The 17,508-nt window shown below is 62.9% G+C and overlaps 1 protein-coding gene across 6 annotated transcripts; it reads right to left on the bottom strand.

The window, feature by feature from the left end:
* TRABD (TraB domain containing) lies at positions 1-13,778 on the bottom strand. 6 transcript variants are annotated; one of them, XM_023221691.2, is made up of 11 exons: positions 8,796-8,875; positions 8,089-8,264; positions 6,429-6,493; positions 5,956-6,034; positions 5,064-5,230; positions 4,525-4,665; positions 2,247-2,357; positions 2,010-2,149; positions 1,606-1,778; positions 1,415-1,526; positions 890-1,256 (listed from the first exon to the last, which is right to left on the bottom strand). In XM_023221691.2, the coding sequence occupies exons 2-11, from the start codon at positions 8,195-8,197 to the stop codon at positions 1,082-1,084; spliced, it is 1,272 nt and encodes a 423-aa protein (XP_023077459.2). In that variant the 5' UTR covers positions 8,198-8,264; positions 8,796-8,875; the 3' UTR covers positions 890-1,081. The 6 variants fall into 6 exon arrangements, with proteins under 6 accessions (XP_023077456.2, XP_023077458.2, XP_023077461.2 ...); XM_023221694.2 differs by lacking the exon at positions 8,796-8,875 and adding an exon at positions 6,716-7,791 and having other exon boundaries at positions 8,089-8,780; XM_023221688.3 differs by lacking the exon at positions 8,089-8,264 and having other exon boundaries at positions 1-1,256; positions 8,796-11,077.
* Positions 13,779-17,508: the final 3,730 nt, after the last annotated feature.

The following is a 17,508-nucleotide window of genomic DNA, read 5'->3' as shown; positions in this document are numbered from 1 at the left end:
TTTCCAAAATTAGAATTTATTTCAGTTTCTAAGGAATGAATCCCAGAGTGTGGCAGGAAGGACACGGCCAGCTCCGGATGCACACCTGATTTGACTCAACACTGAGTCGGGACAGACACAACCAGAGATGACCTGGGTCCAGGCTGGGGCTGCACAGGCTGTGCGTGTCCTGGCCAGCCAGGAGGGAGGCCCCGCACACAGACGGCCGCTGGGCAGGGGGCCTGAGTGGGGCAGGCCCCGCCATAGCCCACGTCCTTGGCCTTCCACATAGGCGCACACATTCTCTGCCCACAGAGGGCCAGGACACCCTGGGCACCCCTCACTCCGGGGGCTCAGGACACAGGCTTCCAGGTGAGGCCGCGCCTGGAGCCAGAGCTGATGTTTGGCTGCACACAAGCCCACTAGGGACAGACCCCAGAACACGAATTCTGTCCCCCTGGATTTAAGGCTGGTGTTTTTTGACATTTACTTCAGTTTTTCTCTTTGAAATTAAAATTACCTGAGTAAAAGATTTTGAGACATTAAAAAAGCCAACAACACAGAATCCCTGCAGGCACACGGCACTGGGGAGGTGGCGGCCGGGGCCAGGAGGCTGGGGGCATGGCAGGGTTGGCTGGAGCTCAAGGGCCGGGCCTTTGTCCCAGTCTCGCCTGCCCTGGAGCCCCCAGGAGCCGCCCCTGGGCTGAAGCTCCCATGGCCGGAGCACAGGAAGGCACAGTGAGGTAGGGACAGTAGCCATTGTCCCCCGCCCGCCACCAAGGCTCAGAGGGCAGCGCACACCTCGGCTCCTCCTCCAAGCCCCTGCCCCCTCGGAGCTGGGCATCTTGTCCAGAGGCCGGTGAACGGCTCCTGCAGTATGGGAGGGGAGGGGCTGCCGGGAGGCCTGAGCTCAGACAGTTAAATAATCCTTTATTTGGGTGGGCTGGGGGAGGGGTGACTGGACCAGGAGGGCAGGCGAGGCCGGGCCCAGACCCCCATGGGGGGTGGCAGGGGCCTCCGGCGGGCTAGGATGCGCCTGGCACCCAGGAGTGCCACGGGGGCACTGGCTCCTCAGGGGCCCTAGCGGGCGGGGAGCAGTCTCCTACTTGTGCCGGGCCTCAGTCACCCTCTGCAGGCAGTACTGCATGGCGGGCAGCGACAGGACCAGGCTGGCAGTGCGGCGGCCCATCCAGTACAGGCTGTAGCCCAGCAGACCGAAGAAGGCAGCCTTCACAGCCAACCGAGACACTCTGCCGGAGATGGACGGCGGGGGCACGCTGCGGGAGGGAGGGGGTGCTGGGCCTGGCTGGGGGTGGGTTCCCCACACCGCAGCCCCCAAGTCTGGGTCACCGCCTCCTGCGGTTGGCCTCCCGGGGGCTCAGCCTCCACCTGGGGGCTTGTGGGGCGGGGCTCGCGGGGTAGGGCGGGCGCTCACGTCATGATCTCCTGGATGTTGAGGTCGGTGCTCCAGTTCTTCTCAATGCCAGGCACGTGGCCCATGCCCACGACGCCCACAACCACAGAGGGGACACACTTCCTGGGCTCGGCTGTGGGGAAGGACAAGGGGTCAGTACCTGCTCGGGCCTCAGCCTCACAGGCGGCCCCGCGCCCAGGGACAGCCGTCACCATCAGAGGCCCGAGGCAGCTCAAGGCGCCGGGCGGCCTGGCGCAGCATGTAGGTCAGGTAGACGTCGCGCTCCGAGACGATGGTGCGGTGCAGGTCCGGGAACTCGCCGATCATCTCAGCCATCATCTGCTCCAGTAGGTCCTTCTGCTTGCAGCGTTCCACGTCGTCCTTGCTGTGGAGAGGGTGGCTGCAGCCTCGCAGGGATGGGGCGGGGGGTTGGGGGAGGGCTGGCACCGTGGACAACAGGCAGGGACCACAGCACGTTTGTTTGGGATTTGTGGCGGAAGGAAAGGGCAGGGAAGGCCTTGAGTGAGGACTGGCTGCACTTGGACCTGCACAGGAGGACCTAGAGCCTCCCACAGACCACCCTGCAGGCCAGTCAGGGTCCTGGGGGCAGCCCTACCTGATGGGGTCTGACAGGAAGCACAGGCCCCAAGCCAGCCTGACCTTCTGCCAGAAGGAGAGCGCAGCGATGGCCCTCTTGAAGGTGACAGGGATGGGCCGGTCACCCAGGTGGAACTTGCAGAAAGGCACCTTGCTGGCCTGGAGCAGAGGCTGGGCGTTGGGGAGCAGTGGGAGCCCCAGACCACCCCTGTGAGCCACATCCCTGCGGTCACCCCCTACCTCGCCCTGCGCCCACCTCCTTGAAGGCCTCCCTGAACTCGCCGCCCGGGGCCATGCCCAGCTGCTCGGTGATGTGCGCAGACACCTTCAGCAGCAGCATCTGCATCAGCCCCGACATGAGCCCGTTCTGCAGAGAGAGGGAGCAGGCATCAGCTGGAGGGTGGGGCTGGGGGTGCACTGGGGGAACGGCACGACTGGGATGGCAGGCAGCACCAGCACAGAGCTCCGCCCCAGCCCCGTGCTGTGTCCTTGGCCCCCTCCCCGACAGGTGCAGGACCACCCTAGCATGCAGAGGGTGGGACCAGAGCAGGGATCGCTGGCTCAACAGTCACTTCTCAAAAGTAGCTCCCTTCAGAAAAGGCCTTCACAGGCTGGGTGTGGTGGCTCACGCCTGTAATGCCAGCACTTTGGGAGGCCGAGGCGGGCAGATCACTTGAGGTCAGGAATTCTCTCAGACCAGCCTGGCCAACATGGCGAAACCCCATCTCTACTAAAAATATAAAAATTAGCTGGGTGTGGTGGCGGGCACCTGTAATCCCAGCTACTCGGGAGGCTATGGCAGAATCACTTGAACCCCAGAGGCAGAGGTTGCAGTGGGCCGAGATCACACCACTGCACTCCAACCTGGGCAACAGAGCGAGACTGCTCCGTCTCAAATGAAAAAAAAAAGGAAAAGAAAAGATCTTCACGAGGCGGTCTCATGCTGCGAAGGGGCCGCCTTGAGCTGGCACGGACACTGGGTGCTGGGCAGGCAGGCCGGAGAAGGGGCCTTGCCACTCACCTGCCTGCTGAGGCCAGCACAGCACTGCCGCCAGTGCAGACACCAGGCCACCCACATCTTCAGCAACCACAGCCTGAGACCTACTGCCCCGGGTCTTGCCAGCCGGCTGGGGCCACAGGGGTGTCCACGTGTGGAGATGCCGCCCACAGAAGTGCAGCAAAGCCCCGGGGGCCACACAGCGCCGGGCAATTGCTCACACCCTGCACACGCCCAGGGAAGGTCTGTGCCTGAGCCCTGGGAACGTCCCGTCTGATGGAGGCCGGGCCCAGGCCACCCTGGAGAGCCCAGGCTAACTTAGGATGAGATGTGCATGGGGCCTTGGTCTGCTGGGACCAATTCCACCTCTGGAGGGGCTGGGGCCTCAGTTCAGCTATGCCTGTGACCAACCCTGGTAGAAACCCAGACACCAGGGCACAGCGAGCCTCCCCCGGGGGGGACAGGTGAAGCGGACGCCTGGTGTCTCCCAGACCCTGCCCCACAGCCCCTTCCCTCTGTGATGCCGCAGCACTGAGCACCACAGCACTGCCGGATTCTATGCCCCTGCGAGATCACTGGGCCCCAGGCTCTGGTGGGGAGGCTCTCTGGCACTGGGCCCTGGCTGGACTGGGGACTGCCCTTTACAAGATGGCTCACAGAGGTCTTTGGTGACTTCCCTCACCTGGAGAAATTAAAAATGAAAGGCAGGTGCTAAATGTTTAGGGACATTTCTACAAGATCTCATTACAATTGTTTCCTTTGAACAGGGGGAAGGCAAACGGACTAGGGCTGGGGTCAGGTATCCCTTTGAAAACACAAAGACTGGCCGGGCACGGTGGCTCGTGCCTGTAATCCCAACACTTTGGGGGGCCGAGGTGGGTGGACTGCCTGAGCTCAGGAGTTTGAGATGAGCCTGGGCAAAATGGCAAAACCCCATCTCTACTAAAAATGCAAAAAATTAGCCGGGTGTGGTGGCAGGCACCTGTAATCCCAGCTACCCAGGAAGCTGAGGCAGGAGAATCGCTAGAACCCAGGAGGCAAAGGTTGCAGTGAGCCGAGATTGCACCACTGCATTCCAGCCTGGACAACAGAGCGAGACTGTCTTAAAACAAAACAAAACAAAACAAACGAAAACACAAAGAACAATGAGAAAGTCCTGCCTCTGCAGTCACTGCAAGGCTGGAGAAGTGGGGACAGGAGGAGCCCTGAGCCCCACCCACTTTGGGGCCTGGGTGCGGTACCTGGGGGGCCAGCCTTGCAGTGAGACCTGACCCGTCCCCAGCGAAGGCTCAGCAGCCCAGTCCTCGGGCGACAGCCCCGGCCTCAGCTTGGAGAGCCACCCGTTTCCCCCTCCCTTGCCTGAAACCGGGTAATGGAGCCTCTTCCCTTTCTCCTGCCCCAGGGGAGGTCCCCAACCCGGCAATCCCCAGGGCGGGCCAGGCACAGCCACGCTGACTGGGGGCACGGGCCGTGGGAGGAACCTGGGCCACAGGCGCACAGGTGGCTTTGACTCCGACCCCGACCCGCGGCTGCGCACCTGCCTCACGGCCTGCTGCAGCTTCTCCAGGCTGAGCTCCTGGGCCTCCCGCAGCAGTGTGCTCTCATCCATCTTCAGCATGGACACACGGTACTGGCAGAGCTCCACAACCACCACGTCAGGCTGCACCTCCCGGATGGTCTGCAACAGCCACAGGCCACGCCTTGTGAACACGGCCAGCTCCCTGCCCCTCAGCACAGCTGACACCAACACCAGGGGCCCCATCCCAGGGGCAGCCAGCGTTGGCATCACCCCAGGGCTAGCTAACCCCGCTGCTGCAGTGACAGATCGATTCTTTCAGCAACAAGAGAGGAAGCTGTGAAGCTTGTTCACTTGTCAAGTGGGAAGACGCACGAGGCTGTCATGGCTCCCAGGGAGGAATCCCACCACGCCACTCCCAGGGACCACAGAGTGTTGAAGCAGATGGCCTGCGGTGCACACACACGGGCACACGGGCCCTGCCACGAGGTCCCTTTGAGTGCAGGACACAGGAGCTTACACCAACCCGCGTCCGGGCGGTGGTGGGCGGTGGCGCTCACCTTCACGACGTCCCTTTTGCTGTCGTCGCTGAAGTGGGCTGTCCCCACCACGTACACCCTGCTCCCATCTTCAGCCACCAGCTGGGTCACAGTGCGTGGCAGGTTGGGCTGCTGACGCCGCCGCTTTAGCTTCATCTCCAGGAGCAGATTGAAGGCGTCCACGTCGGCTGCAATAGCAGCACAGGCCGTTGTGGGGCCGGGCCCACCCAGGGACACCGCCGGGCCCACCCCAGGGACAGCACTGGGCCCGCTGGCACCCTGGGCTCCGGAACCCTCCCGGGTTCTGAGAATCGAACAGGTGCAGAGCACACGCCCCCTGACGAGCATCACACGCCACATGCTTGGCCTGCCTGGTGATAGGAACACCAGCTACCAACTCTGTGAGCTGGATGCCGTTGGGGAGCCAGGGCCTCAGGAGTCCTGTGCCCCATACACCCCATGAGGGCGACCTTGGGGGCTGCTGTGGATGACGCCTGGTGTGGGGGACAGTGTGGGGCGGGTGCGGCAGGGGGCGTAGCTAGGGGAGGGGCTTTGAGGCAAAGCAGGCCCCCCACCCCACTCAGGAGGGACAGGCTGAGGCCACAGCAAGGAGGGACTCCCATGCCGCTCACACTACTTGTGCTCAAGAGCCCCTCCATGCCCAGGGGCCAGCCTGTGCTGTTGGCAGCCCCTCCAAGAGGCTCCACTGTCAGGCAGGGCCGAGGAGCAGCTGCTATTGGGGGGCAGGTCTGCCCTCTGGAGCACCAGGCCCAGCAGCACCTACCCCAGGTCTCAGCCAGGACCCTGCTCAGCACAAGCTCCAAGCCCCTGGTAGCGGTTGGCTGCCTCCCCCTCCTCCTTGACTCAACAGCCCAACATGGGGGAACGTGCCAGGGCCCTGAGGGAGACATACACAGGTTCTGGGGGTCCCCAGAAAGCACCCTGGGCACCGGCTCTGAAGCCTCTGATGACACAACAGGTTCCATGTTGGCCTGCAGGCGGAAGGGAGAGTTCAAGTCAGGGTCCATGTACCCCAGAAAGCCAGGGCTCCGTGGCAATTCCACGGACCACGGACCCTGGAGAGGGCCCTGTGGCCGCTCCATGGACCACACACCCTGAAAAGCAGGGTCCGTGGCCGCTCCATGGAGCCTAGGCCCCTTCCTGCTTGGCTGTCACTGGCACGGCTGCCATCAAGCTGGGCAGACAGGGCCACCAGCCGCCTCAGCCCAGGCCCCCTCTCCCTCGGAGGTGCCTCCTGCCTGACCCTGGAGAGCCCTGTGAAGATCACCTTTGCAGAACAGCAGCCAGGGACCGACCCCGAGAACCCACACAGTGGGGAGGCCCCCCACCCCTGCCTCTGTGCACCCAGCCCAGCCTCTACCTCACCTCACGCGGTGGCTGCTGCTCCTCCCCGTCCATGGCTGGGCGGTGCTTCCTGCACGGGTGGGGGCCTGAGGAGAGGCATGAGAGGCGGAGTTTCCACCTGGAGCCCCAGGCCTGGCTCGGGACTCACTGTGTAGTGCTGTCAGTCTAGAAGCATCTGTTGGATAGGACTGGGGGCTCCTTTCCCCATATCCCCAAATGCCTCCTGCCCATCAAAGGCTACTGAGGTCCAGGGTCCATTCAGGCCAGGCCCGGGTGGGGAAAGGCCAGCAGGTGCCCGGGGAACCCACCATAAGCAAAATGCAGACGGGCCTAGGGCGGGTTGCTGGTGCTCAGGCCTCACTCAGAACAGGGCCAGAGCTGCCCAACCTTCACCGCGGCATGGCGGGCAGACACAGGAAGGCGGCCCTGGGGTCTGCGCCTGATCTCAGGACACAGAACGCAGCTTCTGACGCGTGGTGAAGACCCCAGGGCCTTGTACAAAAGCCACTTCCCCTTTCGATAACTACGGCCCAGGCAACGTCAGCACAGAGTCAGCACAGACAGAGGAATCCGCAAACCACACAGTTCGACGTGTTTGGAGCCAAGACCTTCTCTCCCAGATTAAGAGACAAACATGGTGTGGAAGGAACCATGGCAGAAACCCGGACAGGCTGGGGCAGCCGTGCGAGGGGGCTGCCCCGATGCATCACAGCTCCCCACAGACCCTCAGAGAGAAACCAGGAGCTCAGGCTGGGGGCCCAGGAGCCTAAGGGAGAGAAAGAAAACAGCCAGGCGCCTGACGCACCAGAGGCACATGCCGGCCAGACCCATGGCGCCCCTTGAGGTGGGGGCAGGGACCAGCAGGTTGTCCTGAGACTCTGGCCACGGAACGCCAGGAGCGACTGTTTACAAAGTCAGTGGCTCATGCATGTCCTGGCAGATGGATATGTCGCCAGGCAGACTCATTAAAATATCCAAAACAGGCCAGGCACGGTGGCTCACACCTGTAATCCTAGCACTTTCGGAGGCCAAGATGGGCGGATTGCCTGAGCTCAGGAGTTCGAGACCAGCCTGGCCAACATAGACCATCCTGGTGAAACCAAGTCTCTACTAAAAATACACAAATTAACCAGGTGTGGTGGTGCATGCCTGTAATCCCAGCTACTGGGGAGGCTGATGCAGGAGAATCGCTTTGAACCTGGGAGGCAGAGGTTGCAGTGAGCTGAGATCACGTCACTGCATTCTGGCCTGGGTGACAAAGGGAGACTGTCTCAAGAAAAAAACAAAAAGAAAAATGAGCCGTTGGAAACCATTCTGAGCTGTCTAGTCTTGCAAGGTATTGTGGTTTTGCCTTGAAGTGTCTGCATCAGTCAGAGACGATCATCTGTGGAAGAAACAACAGGCTTGTATGTGCTTCAGAAGGGGCCACTGCCAGGTTCTGCTCTGATGCCTGTGTGTATCTGGGGTCATTTTCGTATCACTACTGCTGCCCACTTCTCAGAACTCATAAGAAAAAGGAACAATGAGTAATAAGATGCTACGTCAGGTTCCTTTCCTCTGCAAACCCTGTTGGCAAACAGCTGCAAGCACAGACCCCAGCCCCAGCCAGGACTCACAGACCCAGCTGGGTCCTGGCCACGCATGTCCGAGTTAAGATGCCTCCAAGCTCAGGTGTCCTCACCTGTGAACAGGAAGGAGCTCTCCGTGCAGTGTCTAGGAGGGCAGTCAGAGGCTGGGGTGGCAGGGACAGTTCTGAGCAGAAGGGGCCTCAGTGCAACCAGAGGCCCCATCTGAAGCTGACCGAGAAGAGGGCGGCCCACCCTGAGGACAGCCGGGACTTCTGGAAGAGGAACTGGCCTGGTTTGGGGCAGGTGGTGCAATGGGGCCGTGGTCAGGGGAGGTCAGCTGAGACTAAAGAGACAGCTGATAAACGCCAGGCTGGCCTGGGAACCCAGTCCTCATGCCCCCGGGGGCCTTGAGCCTCTGCAGAGGGCAAGGGGAGCCCACCCCACAGGCTCCCCTCTGGGGCCGTGCAGCCTTGGCAGGGGGTCCCACTCCTTTCCACCTGGGTTTGAGTCTGGACCCAACCCTGGCCTGGGCGTCTTAATGGTTGGCACATCCAGGAAGTGCTGCTGGCACTAGTCAGAGCAAAACCAGGCCTCGGCAACTTGGGCTGCCTCCTTCCCCTTTTGCAGATGAAAGCTACAAAACCCGCTGGAAGCTGTTGTGAGCAGCTGCCAGGCCAGCTGGCCCAGACAAGCACCCGGTCCGGGGGACGGCTGCCTCCCTGGGTCCAGCTGCGCACGGAAGTTGGGACTCTTACGAGCACGGGAGCGCACTAGGCTGGAGTCTGGGAAGCAGTTTCTTACGAGCACGGGGGAAACTCACACACGGAAGTCAGGACTCTGAGAGCAGCGCAAGGCTGCCGGCGCGCACGGGGGAAACTCCTTAAAGAAACTCTTGTGCAGCCGGTGGGAGGCTGCCTCGGCCCAGCCAACGGGAGGCGCCCACGTTGCCACAGCCCTTCCCCCATGGGTGTGGTAGCCCCAGGTCTGCGGTCAGCCCCCGCCCTCCACCCAGCCTGGCCAGAGCGGCCTCTGAGGCCGGCCCCGGGTGCGCCTGTGGCCATGGACAGGGCAGGATCTCAGCTGCAGCAGCAGGCGCTGATCCTGACCCCAGTCGTGCCACGGGGTGGGCATGCACAGGTCTCCTGTCGGGGCGGGCAGAGACGCCTTCCTGGCCGGCAGCCAAGCCTTGAGCAGGACGATGTCCGTGCCACCAGAGGCAGTGCCAGCCCCCAGCCCTGGCCCCTGCAGCCTCTCAGCAGAGGCGTGCTGCCCGCAGGGGGCCAGGCGGAAGGTCACTGAGGCCCCTCCAGCACCTAAAGCCCGTGATTCTGGGGGACATATCTGGCAGTCACCCTCACAGTTCTAGCACTCTCTTTCCCTCCTCACTGAGGCCCCTGGAAACTCTAGGGTGTGATTTCAGGTCACCAGCCCTCCTCCCTCTAGCCTGCTCCAGGGAGCCATGCTCTCAGACATTTACAGCTGGGCCCAGAGGCTCTCCCAGCTGCCTGGCGGTGAGCAAAGGGCCCTGGCCCGAAAGCCACAGATGCTGGGCCTGGACTCTGAAGTGTCTTCAGAGGCAATGTCTGAAGAACCACCCACCTGGATCCCACCCCTACAACCAACCTCTGGGTCTCAGCAGAGCCATCACCTGGGGTCCGGCCAGCGCACACTGCAGCCCCCTCTGGGTCCCAGCAGAGCATCACCTGGGGTCCGGCCAGCACACACTGCAGCCACCCCCTTCCTACCTGTCCTTTTCAGATATGCTCAGGCCCATCAGCAGAGACCAGCAGACCCCGGCTGCCCCTGCGGGGGGACAGACACCTCTCCTTCCCAAATCCCCAGTGCTGGCACTGCCCCAGGGAGCCTCACAGCGGCTTCTGGCCTTGTTACCCGTGAGGCCAACCCGCTGGGAGGCAGTGCAGCCTGGAAGGAAGCCAGACGCTTCTATCAGACCAGCTGCACTTCACCCTCCCTGCCCCGCACAGATGTCCACCGACCAGGACTGGGGTGGGTGCTGAACACAATTTGTGGGAGATGCCTCCTGAGCACGGGTAGCCGGCAGACAGGGTCCTCGGATCTCAGACCCCAGCGCTGCCCTGGGCAGGATGCTTCAAACGAGCCTCCGGTTAAGGCAGGAACTTGCCTCCGGGGTCAGAATCCCACCGGCCCCACACAGGTGACCCTCTCTTGGCTGCAAGCACAAGCCACATTCAGACGCTGCTTTAGCAGTCGGCCTCAGCCTCTGAGCTTCTCTGCCACAGCATGACCTGTCCCAAAGGCAAAGAACAGGGTGGAGACCCACAGGGCAAGAAAAGACTCAGCAGCCTGATTTCAGGAGACCCTAGACACTGCCTCTGAAGACACTTGTTCTCCCAGGGCTGTTCCTGATCCGGAAAAAGGGATATCTGGCTTTGGAAACCATGATCCTCTGTGCAGACGAAGCCTCTGGGAGTTCCCAACAGCGCAGGAGGACATCTGTTGTGCTCAAGAAAAGCCCTAGACACAAAATCAGAGCAGCATCTATAGTCCTTTGGCATCAGAGAAGGCTGTTTGCATCCAATGTCCCGCAGGGCATCTGTCCCAGGACATGACATCTAGTCCCAGGCTGTTTGCATCCAATGTCCCGCAGCGTCAGGCTCCACAGATGCCTCAGACGGCATATCCCACCTGCCTGCTCAGGCCCCACTGCTACAGACTGAACTGTGTCCCCCAAAACCCACAGGTTAGAGCCCTAACTCCCACTATGAAGGTATTAGAAGGTGGGGCCTCCGGGAGGTGATCAGGTTCAGATGAGGTCATAAGTGCAAAGCCCCTGTGACTGGGTTAGTACTCCTGGAAAAGACACCACGCAGCTCTCGCTCCCCCAGGTGAGAACGCCACAAGAGGGGGCCTGTCTACAAGCCAGGAGGCTGGATGGCAACCAGTGACCTTTGACCTGGGACGTCCAGTCCCTAGAACTCTGAGAAAATTAATTTCTGTTTTTTTCCCAGCACCAGTGAGGCACGGTGGGAGAAGACTACTCGCCCACAGCCCCAGCTACTCAGGAGAGGCTGAGGTAGGAGAATTGTCTGAGGTCTGGAGTTTAAGACCAGCCTGGGCAACTTAGCGAGATCTCATTTTCTTTTTTTTTTATTTGAGACAGAGTGTCACTCTGTCGCCCAGGCTGGAGTGCCGCAGCGTGATCTCAGCTCACTGCAATCTCCCCCACCCCGGGGTCCAAGCGATTCTCCTGCCTCAGCCTCCTGAGTAGCTGGGATTACAGGCATGCGCCACCATACCCAGTTAATTTTGGTATTTTTAGTAGAGATGGGGTTTCACCATGTTGGCCAGGCCAGTGTTGAACTCCTGACCTCCTGATCCACCTACCTCGGCCTCCCAAAGTGCTGGGATTACGGGCGTGAGCCACCGCGCCAGGCCAAGACCTCAATTTTGTTTTTGTTTTTGAGACAGAGTCACATTCTGTTGCCCAGGCTGGAGTGCAGTGGCGTGATCTCAACCTCTGCCTCCCGGGTTCAAGTGATTCTCCTGCCTCAGCCACGCAAGTAGCTGGGATTACAGGCACCTACCACCACGTCTGGCTAATTTTTGTATTTTTAGTAGAGACGGGGTTTTGCCATATTGGCCAGGCTGGTCTTGAACTCCTGACCTCAGGCGATCCACCCGCCTCAGCCTCCCAAAGTGCTGGGATTACAGGTGTGAGCCACCACACCCAGCCTGTTTTTTTTTTTTGTTTTTCTTTTGAGATGGAGTCTCGCTCTGTTGCCCAGGCTGGAGTGGGTACGATCTCGGCTCACTGCAAGCTCCGCCTCCCAGGTTCCCACCTTTCTCCTGCCTCAGCCTCCCGAGTAGCTGGGACTACAGGCGCCCACCACCACACCTGGCTAATTTTTTGTATTTTTTAGCAGAGACAGGGTTTCACCGTGTTAGCCAGGATGGTCTCGATTTCCTGACCTTGTGATCTGCCCGCCTCAGCCTCCGAAAGTGCGGGGATTACAGGTGTAAACCAACACACCCAGCCCAGCCTATTGTTTTTTTAAAGTTTCCTGGTCTGTGATGTTTTGTTACAGCAGCTAGAGCTAAGACACCCATCCTATCCCCTTCACCCTACTAGAAACTGCCTCCCAGACTCCAGCCTAGCTTCCTAGTGCAGACCAAAAGCTAGCTAGCACCAAATGCAGTTCCCAGAAAAAACCCATCTCTCAACCAACCCACTAGACCGGCTCAGAAAGCCCAGGTTCCAAACTGGTCAGACCTGGGGGTTGCAGAAATGACAAACTTGGAGGGACCAGGGTGTGGCCCAGAGCTCTGACCTCCCCTGCTTCCCATTTCTGAGGCCTGGCGCCTTTGGCCACGGGAAACCTCTCCCGGGTCTGGTGGGACCGCTTCACGCAGGTGTGGCAGAGCTGGGAGACGGGAAACACACCTGAGCCAGAACCTGAGGCCTCCTTGCCAGCACACCTGGCAGCCCCCAACCTCCTGGGACCTGGTCACAGCCAATGCAGAGCCCCCACACTGACCACCATGCAGGGGGCCCCACAGGCTCCTGCCACCCACCCACCCTGCCAGGCCCCCTCCTCGAACCCCACAGCATCAGGGCCTCCGGCGAGGCTGGCCAGCAGCCCCACCAGTCACACTGCAGGGGCGGCGGCAGCAAGCGGGGAGCAGAGACACAGGGCAGTGAGCCTGGCGGCCTGCACAGCCTCTTTAGGGACCTAAAAGCTAGGAGGCGACCATCTGGAGGCTACCGAGGCTGCGGGAGTCCCGCAGGGACCTTAGCACCTTCACAAGTTCCTGGTTGTTTCTGGGACGCCAATGCCCAGACAGCTCCCACTCCGTTTTTCTTGTAAGAGTTTTGAAAAAGACACACGCAGCTTCATGGTAGCTCAGTTACAAAGCCCTTTTAAGTTTGGGCTGAGCACAGCGGGGGACGATCTGGCGTCCACTTCGCCCATATGGGAACCCCGCTCCGCTCCACTTGAAGGGCAAAGGCACCCACAGAGGAGCGAAGCCCCAGGTTTCAGCGGGGCCGGAGGGTCAACGGGGGTCCGGGGCCTCACGCTTGGCCTCCCCCAGCACCCCCAGAGACCCGCAGGCCTGGGCCGCCTTCCTCCACTCTCACCTCGGCCGGCTCCACCATAGGTGGGAGGCGGGATGGTTGGGGCCCTCCCGACCCGCGAGGACCCCGGGACTAGAGGTCCGACCCGCGCCCTCCGGCGAGGCCGCAGCTGACCCTCCCGGCCCCAGCCCTGGGGGCTCCGCTCCTCGGCAGCGTCGCTCCAGGCAACGGTGGCGGGGAACGCCCGGGGCCTGCTCCCACCCCAAACCTGACCCGGGCCTGACCCCCACGACCTGCTCCCCCGGCTCCGAAACCTGACCCCGGCCTGGCCCCCACGACCTGCTACCCTGGCCCCCAAACCTGACCCGGGTCCGGCCCCCCACGACCCTGCTGCACCGGCCCCAAACCCTGAACCTGACCCCCACGACCTGCTCCCCCGGCCCCAAAACCTGAACCTGACCCGGGACTGACCCCCACGACCTGCTACCCCGGCCCCAAAACCTGACCCGGGCCAGACCCCCCTGGCCCCCACCCCCCGACTCGGGCTAGCTCCTCCCCCCCCCCACCAGTCACCCCATGGCCCTGACCCGGGCCCGCCCCCCGCCCGGTGCCGGGCCCCATCCTCACGCACGCGCTGTCCGCGCCGCGCGGCGTACCAAGGAGAGGCAGCGGCACTCCTCAGCCGGCCTCCATGCGGCGCGGGACCTCAACGGACGGGGCGGGCTGGGGCCGAGGGGCGGGGCAGGGCGGACGGGCCAAGGGCGCCGGCGGCCGCGCGGCATGCCGGGAAAGGTAGTCACACGCGCTTCCCGCTTGGCGCCGGCCTGCGACTGCGGACTACACTTCCCAGGGGGCCGCGCGCGAGGCCCCGCCCCGCCTCGGCGCCCCCGGGTCCTAAGAAGCACCGGGACACTAGGGAGGCAGGGTTCGAGTCCCGCCGCGGCCACGGCCTTGCGAGGCGCGCCCACGTTCTCTGGTCGCAGCTCCCAAGCTGTGAAATGGGGACAATGCTCGCACGGCGTCTACAAGGTGGTTTGGAGTCGAATGATATTGAAATGTAACTGTTTTGTGAGCCGTCAGTCCCACACGAAACGGACAGCCGATAGTGGCAAGCGAGGAGCCGAGAACACGGGATCGGGGAACGCGCCGACAGGGCCTCGTCCCGACCCCCTCCCCTCTGGGGATCGGCCTAGTCCATCGTCCGGGGGTCAGACCAGAGCCGTCTCTGACCAGGGACTCATGCCTCAGCGGGACCTCAGCCTTGCCGCAGGTTGGGGCATCCCGGGGAGGTCGGGCCCCAGGGGCCCCGCAGCCAGCCCGGCGGAGAACCGGGACCGGGCGGGAGTCTTAGGGCGGGCCGACCCCCGGCCTCATGGACCCTGGCGCGCGGTCACTTCCGATCGTCCCGAGGGCCCCAGGGGGACCCGGCTGGCCGCGGCCACCCCGACGCTAGACCCTCGCTGTGCGCCTTCGGCCCCGAGGGCAGGGAGAGACTGGCCCCACCCGCCGCGCCCCTCCTGCCCGGGCTCCTGGCCCCTTTGCTGCACCCATTCCTCTCCCAGGGCGGCCAGGGCCCGGCGGCCAAGTTGCTGCGCGCTGCGGGGAACGACGCGGACAGGGCGCTGGGCGTAGCGAGGGTCCCGGGCCCTTCGCTGCCGCATGCAGACGACTCGCTGCCAGCCAGCTGCTGCGCCGTCCGCCTGCCCCGCTCGCCTGCAATGGTCAGGCCGCGCATCCCGGGCCCACGACTTCCTCCTCCACGACCCCGGCTTCTTGGCTGACCTGGAGCTGGCGCTGGGCTTAGTGCAGGCGTGGGCGTGGCGATGGTTTGCCTGCGGGCTGCATGCGCGGCCCCCACAGCCAGCTCCCCGAAGCTCTGAACCCACCTCTACCGCGCTGACCCAGCCCAGGGATCAGGTCCTTGGAGCGGGGCCTGCCCTGGGGTCAGGACTCCAGTCACCAGGGAAGGGCTGCTGTGTCTTCCTGCCAGGCGCTGATGAGTTAGTTGGGGAAAGGGGCCAGGTGGGGCCCAGCTGGGGAACCCTTTAGAAGAGGGAGGAGGGCGCACCTCTCTACTCCAAGTGCCCTAGGACCAGCTACTCTCTGGAGCTAGGGTGAGGACCTCAGTGAGGGCTGCCCCGCGCAGGAACCTGCAGAGAGCCTGGAAGGCTGACCCAGCAGGCGGGGGGTTGCGGGTGTCCAACGCAGCGCCCGGGTCCGGTCTGGGTCTGCCTGAGGCGGTCCTCCAGGACTCCATGCTGGGGAGCCTGCTTCCTTCCAGGCTCCAGGAAGGGAGGCCCCGGCCCCAGCCCCAGGTTCTGAGGAGCTACCCCGGCTCGGGTGGCCTGCAGGGGTCCCCTCAGGTCCCCAGTCCTGAGTCTGCGGGTGGTCCTCCCGGGGTCCGGGGGGTGGGTGAAAATGACTGTCCACACAGCAGCAGGCTGGGCTCCCTCCAGCAGGCTGGGCTGGCTGCCCACTGAACTCTCTTACACAAGAGGCTCCGCCCCCTCCTACAGCTTCCTGGTCCCCAAAGAGGCCTCTGTCCTCCTGGGTGAAGGACACTCACTTTGGGCCCTAGGGCCTCTGGCTTACACCCTCTCCATTCATTCTCATTGCTTGCTGCCTTTGTGGTCATTCTGCCTTTCTGACCACCTCGGCCACATCCTCACAGGAGGGCAGCGGTTGGCAGTGGCCCCGGCTCTACCTCATACATTTCTCAGCGCTGGGTTGGTGTGCAGGGAAGATCCCTGGCCTGGGAGCTGGAGGCCTGAGTTCTCAGTCCTGGCCGTCTGGCCGTCTGGAATGGGTGCAAGGTTCTCCTGGAGCCCCTCCTTCTCCACGAGAGGGACAGTACTATCCACCTGCCAGGCCTGCCTATGCTCAGGGAGGGTGAGGGGCAGGGAGGAGGCACTATTTCAAACCAACGCCGGCCCCTGGGCTGCAGAACGACCCTCTGACTCACCTGGGCAAGGTGGCCGGTTGGGGAGGGGAGGGTGTCCGAGATCCCAGCCTCCGGTGGGCAGTAGACAGCGGAGAAGCAGAACTGACCTCTGATCCGGCGGGGGTCCCCTGCAAGGCTGCACTAGGCTGTGGGGGGTGAGAAGCAGAAAAGGGGGAGATTGAGTCCTTGGGGAGCATGTGGGGGAAACTGAGGCAGGACCTCAGCCGCTGGCCCTGCACCACCACCCACACCCCAGGCTGGGCTTGTCTTCTAAAGGTCTGCTCCCAAGCCTGCTTTTCTCTGGGCAGGCTCTGTGTACCTTCCGCTGTAGGGGCAGGCAGGGTTGCCTTGGGAAGAGGGTCAGGTGGAGGTGGAGGACGTGCACCCTGGGGTGCCAGAGCTTTTGAGGCCCCGACCCCGGGGGGCTGGCCATGTGGATGCCCTGTTCATGGAGCAGCCAGAGGAGGTGTTTCTTGAGGTGCCCTGGGGGCAGTGAGGGGGAGTCCTAGGGAGGGTGGGGGCCCTCAGGAACAGAAACAGAAACAAACTGTGCTGGGAGGGACAGTCTTGGTCCCCAGCTGGCTTTGTCCTCAAGGGGTGGACCTTGAGGAAGGGCCAAGTCCCACTGGGAGCAGAGTGACAGATCCCACAGAAGCAGGCGTTGGGGCAAGGGGAGGGAGGGAGCCCCATGGGGGAAGGGGGTTGGGGCTGGTTCAGCCCTGACCCAGTGCCAAGGGTGAGTGCCATCGTTTCAGGCCTCTGCCCGCCTGCCTCTAGGAACGTGGCACAGCTGGCAAGGACATAGCCAGAGGAACAGCTCTGGGGATGAGATGGTGACGTTGCCTGGGAGAGTCGGGAGCCAGCGTCTCACTGCAGGATGGACACCAGTTCCCCATCGTGGGCCACGAGGAGGGCCGGCTCCAGCACAGGACAGGGTGCTCAGTTGAGGCACGAACCTCTTTCCAGACAGGAGTTGGTTTGACACCTCCTGCCAGGCCGAGGCCCACAGGCGGGGGATGGGCAGCGTGGCTGCTGCCCGTGGCCCTGGCCCCATTGAAGACTCCAGGTGGCTCCACCTGAGGCCTCCCGTGTCCCCCAGCTCAGCTCAAGCCCCACATCAGCCTAGATGTTTTCTGGGCAGCGACAGCTCCTCTCACGATCTGGGAGGCAGGGCCTGAGGGACTCAGCACCATCCAGACCAGCTGCCCCCAAGGACTACTGGACGTCTCCCTCTGAGCCGAGCCATGCGGGATGCTGGGTGGCCTCTGGGGCACGGAGGATGGGTGCAGGTGGGCAGGGTGCACGTGTGAGGATGAGGAGGGCCCCAGAGGTAGGACCTCAGCCCCAGCTTGAGAGCAGCAAGGATGCCCATGGCAAACGCTACCACTGGAGGCCAGCATCCCTCGGGTCTCCTCAGCTGCCATGTCCTGCCCACCCTCGCCACTGAGCTGGTCTGTGGGTGCAGGACCAAGGCGATGCTGCCAAGGCCCAGGGCTTAGCCCTCCCTGCACAACCAGGCTGGCCTGGGCTGGCATC

The sequence above is a fragment of the Piliocolobus tephrosceles genome, chromosome 19, assembly GCF_002776525.5.
Source record: "Piliocolobus tephrosceles isolate RC106 chromosome 19, ASM277652v3, whole genome shotgun sequence".
Taxonomy (NCBI): Eukaryota; Metazoa; Chordata; class Mammalia; order Primates; family Cercopithecidae; genus Piliocolobus; species Piliocolobus tephrosceles.
Note: the sequence above shows the minus strand (reverse complement) of the source record. Positions and strands in the feature narration are given on the sequence as shown.

Coding starts and splice junctions, on each gene's coding strand:
- TRABD (XM_023221688.3), bottom strand. CDS start 9,036: ATGGCCACAGGCGCACCCGGGGCCGGCCTCAGAGGCCGCTCTGGCCAG. Junction 1,779..2,009: donor TTCCTGTCAGACCCCATCAG/GTAGGGCTGCCC, acceptor CCCTCTCCACAG/CAAGGACGACGTGGAACGCT. Junction 1,257..1,414: donor AACATCCAGGAGATCATGAC/GTGAGCGCCCGC, acceptor TCCCTCCCGCAG/CGTGCCCCCGCCGTCCATCT.